General features: G+C 38.0%; 1 protein-coding gene across 3 annotated transcripts in view; it reads left to right on the top strand.

The window, feature by feature from the left end:
* The window catches only part of u2surp (U2 snRNP-associated SURP domain containing), a 109,820-nt gene that overhangs the window by 38,341 nt on the left and 56,051 nt on the right, over positions 1–15,428 (top strand). For all 3 annotated transcript variants that reach the window (XM_072255019.1, XM_072255017.1, XM_072255018.1), the window contains exons 8-12: positions 1,279–1,311; positions 1,398–1,480; positions 3,992–4,157; positions 5,203–5,411; positions 7,601–7,644. In XM_072255019.1, the coding sequence (XP_072111120.1) occupies positions 1,279–1,311; positions 1,398–1,480; positions 3,992–4,157; positions 5,203–5,411; positions 7,601–7,644 (535 nt within the window). The remainder of the gene's footprint in view (positions 1–1,278; positions 1,312–1,397; positions 1,481–3,991; positions 4,158–5,202; positions 5,412–7,600; positions 7,645–15,428) is intronic.

The raw sequence follows: 15,428 nt of genomic DNA, 5'->3' as shown, positions 1-15,428 counted from the left end.
CACCTGACTCTGCTTTGGACACTTTTAACTTGCACTGGACACTTACAACTGATTTTAACTGACATGTGGCTGTTGTGTTTTACTATTTATTGTTATGTTTATTATTTAGTGTTGCGTTTGTTATGTTATGATTGCACTGCCCCTGAGAAACGCTGTCTCATTCTGCCCTGCAGAGCTGATGTATGGTTAGAATGACAATAAAGTTTTTTGAATCTTTGAATCTTGAAATTTGGAAGTCGAACCTGACCAGAGGACTTAAAAAGAGGATCTTCATAGCAGTCATAGAATCTATTCTCATGTACGGATGTGAGGCGTATACACTCACCAAGACTATGTGAAAGTCTCTAGATGGTTGCTATACACGAATGCTCCGGATGGCTCTTGACTGGAGTTGGCAACAGCACATGACGAACGTCGAGCTCTATGACGACCTACTGATGCTCACCACTAAAATCGAGGGGAGAAGACTGCAACTAGCGGGGGACTGTCTACGCCACCCCGAGCAACCTGCCAGCCTAGTCGTCATATGGGAGCCCAAGCACGGGAGGATGAACCCTGGGCGTCCTCCCAAGACGATGATCAACACGCTCCTAATGTAGATGAACTGAATACACTGATGAGGGAGAGGGAGAAGTGGAGAGTCCGTCATCGTGCCCGACCCCCTAGGCCTGAGTCGATGTAGTAGTAGTAGTAGCCTTCTTAATTTTATCATTTACTATTTCATTCTTAAGTGTCCCAATTTATTCCTGAGCTTCCTTTCTGTAACTGCTTCATAAAAATAAAAATTTAAGAAAGATAAAGTTTAGCTTTATTTGTCATATGTACATTGAAACTTGCAGTAAAATGCATTGTTTGTTTCAATGACCAACACAGTGTGAATACGTGTTGGGGGGGGCACAAGTGTTGCCATACTTCCAATGCCAACATAGCACGCCCACAACTTGCTAACCTTACTGATGCTATCCGGAAAATATCTTGCTTGTATTTTTTCTTGTACTTGCGCAGATGATAGTGTTGCAAGTGCTAATTGTCTGGTGAATTTGGCAGTGGATTGATATTTGATGTGGTAAACACAAATTGGAAATTTTTTTTCAGTTGTCAGGAGTTTTAACCACCTCATGTTGTTTGATTTGTCAAAGAAGAGTTTAATTTGTTGGCATGTAGTTCGTTCTGAATTTACAGTCACCAATGCCACATTGTCATCAAAACTTTGGCCAATTTTTATAGAGTAAACACTTCTATTTTAAAGTATGACACTGAATTTTTTTTTCTTTTCAGCTGAATCTTCAAGGCGAAACAGACAAACAAATGGTAGTACCTCTAATTCATATTTTCAAAACATTAAACCTCTGCTTGTTTTTGAAACCTTTACTAAGAAATATTTTTTGTCTTTTTAGCACTTGAAGAATTTACTCCTGGCTCTCATGATTCTGGAGATCCAACTACAACTAATTTATATATTGGCAACATTAATCCGAAGGTACAGATTTTTAAAATTCTGATCAATTGGAATTGTTGGTATTTATTCAGATTTCTAATGCAAATTCTGAATGTATTGGTTGAGGCAAAAATTATAATCTGATGGATCTATATTGAAAGAATCTCTTGCTCTCTGCAATTGAGTGAAGTGTGATAAACATTGGTCCAGTTAGACCAGCAACTGGCTCATCAGTTCAAACTGGTACTGGTTAAGTTTTCTTTCTTTTTTTGGCTATCTCCCTTCCATGTTCGACAATGTACTTTTATGCCGTTCGGTATGATGCCATTTCCCTCGGTCTTGTTTTGATGGCATTTAAAGCAGAAGTGGAATTGAGCAGGTGTGGATAGATTTGGGTTTAGATTCATTTATTTATCACATGTTCATCAAAATACAGTGAAATGCATTAACCAACGCAACCTAAGGATGTGCTGGGGCAGCTTCAAGTGTCTCCACACATTTTGGTGTTAAAATTGCAAGCCCACAATGTTCGCAGAGCACACAAGCAACAGCACTAAAACAACAGTAAAACAGGCATGAATATTGACTTCTCTAACTTCTGTTAATGCCCCTCCTCCCCTTCACACCCCATCCCTTATTTTTTTATTTTTTTTTAATTTTTTCCCCCTTTTTTCTCTTTTTTTCTCCCTCTGTCCCTCTCACTATACTCCTTGCCTGCTCTCCACCCTCCAGGCTCCCCTCCCCCCTTCTCTTTCTCCCCAGGCTTCCCATGATCTCTCCCTTCTCCAGCTCTTAGATCTACCCCTCCCCTCCTGTCTTCTCCTATCATTTCAGATCTCCCCCTCCTACTTTCAAATCTCTTACTATCTCTTCTTTCAGTTAGTCCTGACGAAGGGTCCCGGCCAGAAACGTCGACCGTACCTCTTCCTATAGATGCTGCCTGGCCTGCTGCGTTCACCAGCATTTTTTGTGTGTGTTGGTAAAACAAGCCCCTTACCTCCCATGCACACATAGAGACGGCCCTCTAACCCCAGGACAGGCAGTCTCCAGGTCACCAGGCTGATCTTGAGTGCATGTGGAGTCCCCAGAAACTAAGGATGAGGGTAACTTGGGACATAATTCATTGTTAACCAACAAGGTATTTGGCAAAGTAACTGGGGCTGTGTGCTCATCCCACTGCTGAGGCTTGACTGCACTGCTAGATCCAATTTAAATAGAATCATCAAGTTTGCTGATGACACAATAGTGGGTGGCCTCATCAACAATGATGATGAGACTGTGTATAGAGAGGGAGTAGAGTGGGTCGTAGAATGGTGTGAGCACAGGAATTTAAGTAAAACAAAAAACCCCTCTGGACTTGAGTGTGCAGGCTGACTACTCCACCAGCACATACACTGCTCCTCTACAGAGAATTAAGAGCACCAAGTTTCTGGGCGTGCGCATAAGGGACGATCTCACCTTGTTCCTCAACATCACCTCTTTGGTCAAGAAAACACAGCAACTCCACTTTCTGAGGAGAGTGAGGCTCTCCTCCCCCATTCTAGCCAGTTTTTACAGGAGCGCCATTGAGAGTGTCCTGACCAGCTGTATCACCATTTGGTACGGGAATTGCAAGACATCTGACCACAAGCCCCTACAAAGAATTAGGAGGACTGCTGAGAAGGTCGTTGGGGCCTTACTTCCACCCATCAGAGATATGTATCAGAAGTGCAGAATATGCACGGCCCTTAGCTTTGTCAATTCTTCCAACCGTCAGTCTTTTATCCCCTACCATCAGGTAGGTGGTACCATATCATTAGAACAAAAACTGTTAAAATGACAAACAGCTTCTTCCCCCAGACTAAGAGGACTAAATTCCCTGCCACCATCCAGGACTCATCACTTGTGAAGATCCAGTAGTGTTTATGCTGTTTACTTATTAACTTGTATCATATATGCACCTTATTATTTGTTCATTTATTTGTAGTAATATTACGTCGTGTTGTGTGAGTGAGTTATATTTATTTGTTGTACTCTGTGGTCCAGAAGAATGTTGTTTCCTTTGGCCGCGTACATGTGTACTGTTGAATGACAATAAATTGAGCTTGAACAAGAAAGCTTGACAGTAAATTTGGTGAGTTTTCTGATGCTGTTCACTATTCTGAGAGCATTCAGAACTGCATCAGTCCAACCCAGCTGATTGGTTCTCCAAGATGTCATATCACATGGTGTTAAATTCAACAGATATCAAGTTTCTTTTAATCTTAGAATAAACCTTAAAATTTTATTAGGTAAGAAAACCTAAAGTATCTGTACAGCAACATTTTGTACATTCTCCTGATAATACAATACCCATGCAAAATTGCCATATAATCTAATATAACCAGCTGTTTTTTTTCCTATTTAAATTGACTTAATTTGTAAGGTAAGGTTCAGTATTCCATTTATTTAGGTGCCATACCTTAGAAATTAAACCCATTTAAATATATTGGTGAAATATTGTTGTTTTGACAAATGATATCTAATCATCTAAATATAGCTGACTTGCATGAAATGTTTCATTCTGATGTACAGATGAATGAAGAAATGCTATGCCAAGAATTTGGACGCTTTGGCCCCTTGGCTAGTGTTAAAATTATGTGGCCCAGAACAGAAGAAGAAAGAGCCAGAGAAAGAAATTGTGGATTTGTAGCCTATATGAACAGAAGGGATGCTGAAAGAGCTTTGAAAAATCTAAATGGTGAGTAATTGGAAACAAATTTACTGGAATGTATAGGCAACATTGCAGGGGAGGTATCGGCTTGTTTGTGGTATCAGAGTGAAATACTGTATGTTAAACTTTTCTGTATCTTTTTGAACAAATTGTTCGTTCATCTTTCTGCTGATCTTTATTTTCTCCACCTTTGTGGTTGTACCTTGACTTGAGCCACTCAGGTAAGTTTGTTTGCTTTTGCCGTTCTTCTGTTGTACTGTCTTTATTCTGATTCTTTATAGATTGGTTAGAGTTGTGATTTGCTATGTGGCTGAAATTTCACCCCAGCGGATAAGCTAATTTATGTATGAAAGATCAGCTTTAACAGCAAGTAGTTTTACAGCTTGTCAGCAGCTATATCTCTCATGGGATTTCAATATAAACCTCAACATCTGGCTCATTCGTATCCTTTCCCCATCCAATAGATTATGGAGATCTGCACATCTAAATTTTCCTCAGAATATTCACAGTAGAGCATACTGTAGCTTTAAGCAAGCTTCCCTGCCTTGGTAAGATAAATAACATGGGGAACTAAGAACGAACAGAAAGGGAAAAGATACTACAGAAAGGTAAAGGGTGAGGGATGCAGAAACAGAGAAGAGACAAAAGTGGCAGAAAGAGGGAGGGAGGTAAAATGGCTATTCCAAAAAAGTTATCTTTTGGAAATCTATGATATTTAATCATAATTCTGACAAGTAATTGCCGATAGTGTATGGATTTACCCACCATCAAAAATCCTTTTAATTTTGCCATAGTGGTTCCAAATACTAAAAGCCTAAAATGAAGCAGTTTTTCTGTTGTGGAATAAAAGTAGTAGGAAAATCCCAGTGAATAGGAGCTGGTTACTTCACAAAAAGGAAACTCCATTTAAAAACTTGTCTTGATTTGGTAAACTTTCTCAAACTATTTCCTGCAAGAGCAGGGAGGCTAATTGTTTTTTAAGAAGGTAGAGACGCTTTCAAATCAAGTTTGAAATAAAGGAACAGTAATATTTCACCTTTGCATCAATTCACAAAGTTTTACTTCCTTTCAGGGAAAATTATTATGGATTTTGAAATGAAGTTGGGCTGGGGGAAAGCTGTGCCCATTCCACCTCACCCTATTTATATTCCACCTGCTATGATGGAGTTGACTCTACCACCACCTCCATCTGGGTTACCTTTCAACGCTCAGCCACGGGAGAGACTAAAGAACCCCACAACACCAGTGATGCCACCGAAAAATCAAGATGACTTTGAAAAGGTAATTTTAAAAATCTAGGTGAGGAATTTGATGGAATATATTTCACTGCAATTAATGTGTGCTGGTATTTAGATTTTTACACATTTTATTAAATAAAAGTTTTCATGGACATCTTTGATCAGAGTTTTTATTAGCTCTGTCTTCTCTGGTTAGTGTACATTTTGCTAGAACTTAACTTTTAGTTTCTGATTCTTAACTCAGTGCTTTAAGGTAGAATGGTTATTGGAACTAACCTGTGAAATCTGTAGTCCGGCTTTGGAATATTTTATTTCATGACTTCAAATTTATATTTAAACTTCCCCATTTTTTTTCACAAGGAATAAAAGCAGAACTTGCATTTATATATCACCAACTCTACAATAAATATTGTCTAAACTGCAAATTAAAAGACTGTAACAGTTTAAACATGGGGAATGAAAAAGACCATTCAACCCATCAAGTCCATTCCTTCTACATAACATGCAAAATTTAGTCTGTTGTGGGTTCTGCCTATATCCCTGAGGAAGATCTATAAAGTTTCTCTTCACCCAGTAAAAGGAAAGTAGTCAACTCTTGCACGTTCACCCACTGTCTTGACTTACGATTTGTTGGCTTTGAGGCCTCTATTATCCCAGCAGGAAAATACTGTGTTTAAAAAGTGTTTACAGCTGAAATCTTTCCAAGGTAGGCTTTGTTATTCCAAATCCTCTAAACTGTATATGACTAACCTGTAGGCTATATGCTTCCATGAGGCAGAAGGCTTGTAGTTTTGTGACCTTTTAGAAATCCAGAATTGTTACTTATTAACCTCACTGGATTCTTCCTCTGCCTTTTAAATAGATTTCATGAACTGTCATCCTTCTGCCAGCAATTTTCATTAAAAAGCTGTGGATGACCCTGAACTAAATTAGTGCTATTCTGTAAGCAATGCACACTTTTTGTGGTACAAAGTGATTTTCAGGCTTATTTCCCCCATAAATTATTTTTCCAGTTGAATATTACACTGCAGGTGCACATTCTTGTGACCCAAGTGCAGACATCCAAAGTATTTTACCAATTCAGTAGCTGTTTGTAGACGTCCATTCCCTGATGTAAGAGATTAATTTGAAGAGTAATGCATGTCTATAGCTTGTGGTGGTTGCTAGGCCACTAAGCAAAACTCAGTGAACTCACCACTAGATACACTTCTGCTATTCTGAAAAGTTGGGAATAGGTGAGGATGTGGAGAAAGACATCAGTTTCCTTGTTTTGTGTATTTAGATTTTTCTTGGATTTATTTGTCTACAAAATAGATGGTCTCTAATCTGTGGGATAATCTTTACTTTCAAATTTAATGCTGCACAGGTTACTAGACTTTTGATAGAAAGATGTATTTTAATTTAAATTTGATCACTTGAAAATTGAGATGTTTCATTTCCCCCAAAGAATTTGATATCTAATATTTAAAAAAACATTAGAAACAATGTACATTAATAAAGTCATGTCATGGTAATCTTAGTATTTTGAATAGCTGTTCATATATTTGTCTTTATTCTGCACGTTAGGTCTAGGACAAAGTTTAAGATACTACTTAGGCACTTGCAGTTTTTCTACACTTAAGGATTTTGAGTGTGTTTCAGTAGAGTTTCATCGTTTAATGTCAGTGCTAAATTCTATCATAATGATTGAGGTGATGGTTATGAGAAGTGACTCATCCCTCAATGTGACCGTTAAACTTAAGGGATGAGTTGATTGCGTGTTCTTGATGTCACAAATTAAATATCCCACTACCTTCAAAACAAAATTCGTACATTGACATAATAACGGATTACAATTGTGTTATGTGTCTCCTGCCTATTAAAGTATTGTCTAATACTCTGTTATTATGCTGTGCAAAATATCAATTACTCTTGAGCATCAGAAAATATTCCTACATTAACTGATCTATGATCAGAGATTTGTCATAATCATTTCTACCATTGGGACTTTGTCCTGGTTCTAATTTCATTGCAATGTAAAGACAAATATCCAGTTATTTCTATCTCTGGTTTTCTGTTTATTTTAGTTATCTTAAATACTTGTACTTAGTTTATTAAGTGTTGATTTATAATAGCATGTTACCTTGAAGGTTTTTAAAATGCATTTGTATTTATATTTTTGTATACTTGCTGCTTAAGTTGCCAATACTCATATTATCCTATCTTTATTGTCTGATGTGACTTCATATACAGACTCTGTCGCACGCCATAGTCAAAGTGGTTATCCCAACAGAAAGGTACACGTTTCTTCTTTAATTTTTCATTGCTGCTGATAGTAGAAAGTGTCCCTGACATAAATGACATCAGGTTATTTGTCAATCATGTGCTTATGGCTAAGATTTTGGGTAGCTGAGCAATGGTTCCTTTGTATGCTTGGGGTTACTGCCTGTGTAGTTTGGTAAATGAGATTACTTTGCTCATTTACTGGTGTAGCAGTGTTAAGTTGTGTGCAATGCTTTATCAGATGTATGGAATATGTGTATTGCTTTTCAATGCATTCTTTTAGTCTTTCATATGCTTAATTGCAAGATTGTTCAGAGGAGTACTAGTTTGTTTTATTACTTGTTATAATGTTAGGGTGAAATTTCAAAATTGAGCAAGTTATGTGTGGTTGGATGGAGCAGTGTAGATTTGACTCTAATGTACGAGTAGTTGATGCTAGTGATAACTAGACCTAGATTTGATGCAATTTGTGAAACTTTTGCAAGTAAAAGCTGTGTTTTAATATGACACTTTGAATATTTAAACCTAAAATCTTTGTTCTGTTTCTGCTTCACAATGCATGAACATTGCTTATAATATCTTATAAATTGTAACTTATATCTTATGAATTGTAACTTATGTGAGATGGCTGGATTTTTTTTCTTAAACGTTCTTTTGAGGTGATCAGATTGATGGTATTTTTGCAAGGGCTTAAAAATGTTGACTAGCTGTCTAAAGTCAGCATGAAATCAGATTTGGTTACATTACTACATCACAATTCCCCAATGGCTGCATTGATTAGTTGATGGCTGTATTGGTGTTCTTTAGCTTAATCGATGCATTTATTTAATTTTAGCTACTTATGGTCTAGTAGATGCTTCTGGAAAGAAACTTTTAAACATAACTGCTCAAGCAACTTGTACTACTTAGGTAAATGAGAGATTAAATCTATATCTGAAGTCATTTCCTGAAATTTGGTACCTGGGGCTTGTTTGCCTATTCTTGGAGGAGAAAATTTTTAAGAACTGAAACTGTAATCTATATATATTTAAATATAGAAAAAATTCAGGTTTTTATAAAGTAATCTCATTGTCTTTAGGTTTCAGGAAAACTAATAAATATATCTGTATGACATTTGACTGTTTTAGAGTGGTTGGCTGTAGAATGATATTGCTGATATGTCAATAGGTTTCCCTTGCTCAACTAAACCAGAACCTTGTCTTACAATGCACATTCAAAATTCTGAAAGACCAGAATTTGACCAAGTTGGCCACCAGTGTTTTAAATAAGCTCTATGGCTTTTGACCTGGCCATGGTAAGCAACACAGGCCGAACAGATTTTGCTGCGAGGAACCTGAACAAAGCATCATGGATGAATTGTGGGAAGTATTCAGATTTTGAATCTGGTTAATATCAGATTCATTGACTCTTGTTGAACTGCTTTTGTTTAGCTGTTGGCTCTCGTGGTTAGGCTTTATTTCTTTAAAATCATGTTATCTTTCAAAGGATTTGATGAAGGATGTTGGTTATATCAGGAAATCTTCATTTGTTATTGATCCTAATCTTTATGAAATTTTATGAACCTGCTTCAGTCTATCACAATTTTAAAAAAAATTGAATCAGACTGAAGATTCTAAAATCTCTATCCATAACTTGATTCCTTATGATTGCTTAAAAATTACTGATGAGAAGCATTTTGAAGATGCTGTAAGTTTTTTAACAAATTAACACGTTTGTTTTATTTCAAATTGTTGCTATTTTTCTTCCAAGAATCAAAATCCCATATTAAGATTTGAAATAATCTTGGCCAACAAACAATGGATATTGTTTTGTAAGCAACATCAATGGGAAAAATTGTATATTTTGACCCATACTTTTCAGAGTAATGTGTAGCTGTAGTTTCATCTTTCACCAAGGAAACTTTAGTTGGTTGGAATTTGAACATATTTAGATTACTCAGATTCTTTCTCACCTTTTCATCAAAAGATTTGCACATTCTCGGTATAAAATAATACAATAAAATTACTTGTGTTTTTATTTGCTAGTTGAGAAACTTGTTGTTTCAGTATTTTGTTGGGGGTGGGAGACAGATCAAGAAAAAATGACTTAAATTTAGGGAAGGCAACTTGCATTAATATTGGGGAACACCTGGCCAAGGTAGACTGGGAGCATCCATTTGCAAGTCGGTCTGCATCTACACGGTGTGAAGTATTCGAAGGACAAATGAAAAGTGTTCAAAATCATCATTATCCAAAGGTAAAGAGGGAAAAGAAAACGTAGCAGATCTGAGAACTAAAATGGGAGGCCTGCTATGTATTTTAAAAAAAGCGGAAAGACGCTTAAATAAGAAATTGGGAAAGCAAAGAGGGCTGGCCATGAAATATCACTGCCAGGCAGGATTAAGGTATATTCAAAGGTGTTTTATGTACGTTGAGGATTAAAGATCCAGGCAACAAGCAGGGCGCTTTAGGGAAATTGGTTATCTGCATAGGGCCAGAAGGTACAGGTGAGGTCCTAAATGAATACTTATCAGTATTCACCAATGAAATAGATTTTATAGTTGGAAGTTTCAGCAAAGGGAAAGGTAAAATTCCAGTTTACATCTCCATAAATAGAAGGTACTTGATGCCTTAGCAAGCTTAAAGGTAGGCAAATCCTGGGATGAGATTAGATTTATTCTTGGTAGTTTTGGAAGACAAAAGAAAACGTTGCAGGGGCTTTGGCTGATATTTTGAAATTTTCACTGCCCACAAGCAAGTTACCAAATGATTTAAGGGCAGCAAATGCCTCTTTTTAAGAACAGCAAGGAAAAAGACTGGCGATTAAAGACCTTTCAACCTAACTGAAATTGAAATGGGGAGCCACTAAGAGATCCTACCTTGTGCATTGGACTAGTCTCGCAGTCTGTGTCAGGTGTCATCAATGTAGAGGAGGCCTTTTGCCTCTACCGATGCCAATTGGTCCACTGAGTTCTTTCAGTATTTTGCTTTTTCATCTGGATTCCAGCTTTTGCAGTCACTTTTGTCACTGGTTTTACACTTTGTAAAACAACATTGTACCGTAACCTCCTTACTCTTGTATTCCAATGAAGGCCGGTGACAAGTTGACTGCAGATGCTGGAATCTGGAATACAGTTCTGGTTGCCACATTAAGACCACGAAACAAAAACAGAAAATGCTGGAAAGGCTCAGCAAGTTCTTTCCACACATGCTGCCTCACCTGCTGAGTGAGCATTGAGTACAGAGTAGAGTGTTCAGCATCTTGCTTGGGATGGAAGACTTCACTTGAGGATTGAAGTCTGAATGGAAAATTGTGGGGCGTAAATAAAATGAAGTAGGGAACTTTTCACCATAGTGCGTTTCAAAAAATGGATAGCACAGTTTTGGAGTAAGAGAAAGCGGTTTAGATAAAATCTGAGGAAAAACCTTTTCATTCAGAAAGCGGTTAGCATCTGGAATGTACTGAGTGAGTAATGGAGGCATGTACTCTACCAGTAACAAGATCTAGACTTGCACCTAAGGCACCAAGGCACAGAAAAATATGGACATTTATAGTTGGTAGGTAGATTTAGTATAGATGAATATTTCATGGTTGGTAATGACATAAAGGGCTGAAGGGACTTGATCAGGAGTGTGCTATTTAGGAATAGAGATGGGAAGAAATGTCTTTACTCAGATTTAAATTTTATGAATATCTCACACTTCTGAATGTTCAGTCACAAGAGAAAATCTGTTGATGCTGGAAATCCAAGCAAAGCACACAAAATGCTGGATGAACTCAGCAGGCCAGGCAGCATCTATGGAAAAGAGTAAACAGTAAACGTTTTGGGCTGAGACCCTTTGGACGACCTGAGATCCACCAGCATTTTGTATGTGTTCCACATGAATGTTCAGCTGTTCTGTATACTCACAGCAAAGTATTATGAATCAAAGTGAATCAAGATGTAGGAATTAGATGGGGAAAATAGATTTGAGTACTGAATCACCAACAGTGTTAACAAAGGACTGCACAGGCTCAAGGGACTATTTAGCTTGTATAGACTTCTATTTTTATGTAATTTGCTGCAAGATCTCAAAAGGGATAAACACTCAAAGGATGTTCAAGAATCAGTTTCTGCAATATTTTAAAAGGTACACCTACCACCTGGGATATTAGTAATTATACTTAAAATTGTTGAGATTAAAACTCATTCCATGTTTAATCCTTTAAATGAAGAAGCCTATTTATTGCATAGATTCTGTAGAAGCCCTTTAAGTGTTCTTTTTGATAATTTTGCATATTGACTTGGTGGCAGTTTTAAACTTGGCAAAGTGGAACTGTCAGATCTGTTTTAAGCTCAGGTGGGTGAGACATTTCAAGGTTTACCTCCAGTTCAAAGCTCTCAAAATGGAAGCCAATAAGTTTGGTTCAAGCACTTGTTCCCCAATAGTGATTACTTAACTAAAAGTTAACTTAAGAAATTTGAGAATGCTGAATATTTCTTGATTGCACTAATATATTACTGACCTGGAGACCTCAGTCAATTTTGTAATCTATGTTGGGAGACTCAGTGTGAAAGCAAAGGAGGAAATAAGTAGTGCTTATTTCCAAAAACTGAGTGGCACCACTTGCTTTCCTATATATTATTTTTGGATGTGTGTGTGTCTATATATAAAATTTATGTTTATGTGTGTATCCTCAGTGCCGCTATCCTCAGAGAGAATGCTCCTCAGATATTTGAAAAATGGCATTACTGACAGCTTTTCATCATCAACAGTGAAGACAGGTAGAGTGGGTGGGGCACTGGTACTCCACTGGCAAACCACTTCTGTCTTGGTGGCATTGACAGTCAACTGCATCCTGCTGTACGCTCTCACCGCCACAGCAAGGATAGCGGCATTGTCTGAGGATAGTGGCATTGACAACAACATCCAGAGCTGCATTAAACAGGCATCAGCTGCCTTTGAGAGACTTCGGTGTAGAGTCTTTCAGAACAGGAGCCTTCGTCCCTCCACAAAGGTCGCCGTATACCAAGCGGTCTGTGTCACCACCCTCCTTTATAGCTGTGAAGCTTGGGTAACCTACAGCCATCACATCAAGTCCTTGGAGCGCTTCCACATAAGCTGCCTCCAGCACATGCTGGGAATCACCTGGCGTGAGCGGGTGCCTCACACTGAAATACTTGTAAAGACCAACTGCAGGAGTATTGAGGCCATGATCACCCAGCGGTGATGGGTGCAGTGGCTGGGGCTCGTGATAAGGGTGCCCCCATGTCGGCTACCCCGCAGAGTGTTATACAGCCAGTTGGCAATCAGCTGGAGGGCTGAAGAAGCGCTATAAGGATCAGATGAAGAATGCTTTAAGGAAGTGCAAGATCAGACCCAAGGACCTGGAGGATGTTGCTGCTGACCATACCACCTGGCGACAGCTGTGTAGGGATGGGGCTCGTATTCTGGAGATGGAAAGAACAACCAAAAGACAGCAGAAGAGAGCCAGGAGAGGAACAACCAAAAGACAGCAGAAGAGAGCCAGGAGAGATGCAGTCATGGTTGCCACCACTGCCACATATACATGTCTCACCTGCAATAGATCTTGTGGGTCCAGGATAGGACTGTATAGTCATTAAAATCTCACCGTTAAAGGAGTGGACGTCGTCATTGGATTTCAGTGGACAACCGAGAAAGAAGGGGGCGCGTGTGTGTATATGTGTGTGTGAGTGATATATATAACACAAGTGATCCTGCACATACTGGAAATCCAGAGCAACACACAAAATGCTGGAGGAACTCAGCAGGTCATGCAGCATCAAGGGAGAGGAATAAGCAGTAGATGTTTTGGACTGAGACCTTTCATCAGGATTTGATGTTTCTTTCAGTCAAGCTGTTAGTGGCAGGAGAGCATGGCAGCAGGAATCCTGATGAGTGGAAATTCAGATATCACATGGTGAGCCAGATGCAAAATTACCATAATTTCTGAAAGGTTGCTAATTAATTATTAAAGGCTTGTTGTATAATCACTGAGGTTATTAATCAGTGCTTTTTTTAAATAAAGTGCTTTATTTAGTAGGTTCACAAGTTTGAGGAATATTTCAAATTCAAACACCAAAGTAAACATGACTTAACAGTTCAAAGCATGTCTATCAATTCAAAGGTGGCAACCGCAGTCATTTGACAACGTGAGAAGAGCCTGGCCCTGTGGCATTGGGGCAGTGATGTATAGTCATTTGCCACATGAGCTTTACGGGGAAAATTAACTATGGAAGGTGAATGTACTCCAGAAGTTACATGCTTAAATAGTTTTAAAAAAATTAACTGTATTCAAGTTACAAACCTTATTAAGCAACACAGTCCTCTACTTTAGAAGCAAAATACTGCATGGTGGGAATCTGCAAAGGAAAGGGAAATACCAACAAAACTCAGTGATTCAAGCACCATTTGTGGAGAGGGCTTCATGTTTCAAGCCAATAATCTTTCATCAACTGAAAGGTTATCCGCCAGAAATATGAACAACCTCTCCTTTGGCAAGAAAACCTCTAGCAAGCATCAAGAACATCGTGGCATTCTTCCAATTTCATTTTAAAAACTGTCATTGAGAAGATTTGAAATTAAGTATGTAGTATTATGAGTATGGATGGGTACTTAATCTTTGCCATGGACATAATGGGCTGAAGGGCTGTTTGTGTGCCTTGTGACTGTCCAAATACAAACCCACATTCTGTGACTCTGGGATTTCTACTGCATTCCAAGATATGGGAATTAATTGCAAGTGCTGGGAAAGAAAAAGAATCAGAAAAAGATGATTTTATCAAGATCAGCAAGGCTTAAATAAATTAGATCTAATCCATGGTCCACTCATTAAATGCTAGTAAGTTCTAAGTCTTGAATGTTGGGCCTTCTTTGTTGGGTATGTGCTGAAGAGAGAAAATAAAATCCAAAACATCTTATCTGTAGGTATACGGTCTCATTGTAGTTGTAAATGATGTTGGTGAGACCTAAGTAATTCCTGTTAAAAGTAGATGGCCTGGTGACACCTTTTATTTAATGAGAATTATTTTAATTCATACAGTACTAAGTTTTGATGGGAATACAGCAGAAAACTTTTTTTATTCTTGCAAACAAGAATAGATTGCTTTTGAAAGTAAAATGTGTGGAATGCTTTTGAAATTAACAGACTCAATGACAATGTTAATTTAGCTATTGCTAGTGAAAATTACAGTTAATCTAGGTGTGTGCTTACATCTTCTGGGCTTAACTTTAAACATTTATTATCAAATCCTTCTGCCTAATGTAAAATTAACATGGGACTGAGACCTAAAATAAAGCTGTTAGCTGACTTGGATAATAAAGAAAACTATTACTAATTTGTAATGATAGTCAAAGAGTCATACAACACAGAAATGTGTTATTCATCTCACTACACCAGCTAGTGACCACACGCCCATATTAATTCCATCTTCTAGCATTTCATGATTGGTGTAAACTATGGATTTCAGTCACTTGCTACTTTTTGGATTTAAAAATGTTCCCCTCAAAACCTCTTCTCATTGCTACCATTGGGGGGAAGTACAGGAGCCTGAAGGCACACATTCAACTATTCAGGAACAGCTCTTTCCTTCTGCCATCCAATTTCTGAATAGACATGGAACCCATGAACGCCACTGTATGACTTTTATATTTTTTTACTGTATTTCACTTTTTCTCTATTATTATGTATTGCTTTGTGCAACAAAGACGACAAATTTCATGACATGTGCTGGTGAGAACCTGCTACTGATTCTAAAATTCTAACTGACCCTACTCAGTCGTAGTAATCTGGTCTTATTCAGTTCTGGTAAGGAGAA

Source organism: Mobula birostris, chromosome 4 (genome assembly GCF_030028105.1).
Source record: "Mobula birostris isolate sMobBir1 chromosome 4, sMobBir1.hap1, whole genome shotgun sequence".
NCBI lineage: Eukaryota > Metazoa > Chordata > Chondrichthyes > Myliobatiformes > Myliobatidae > Mobula > Mobula birostris.
The sequence above is the reverse complement of the archived record's forward strand: the minus strand, read 5'-3'. Positions and strand labels throughout refer to the sequence as shown.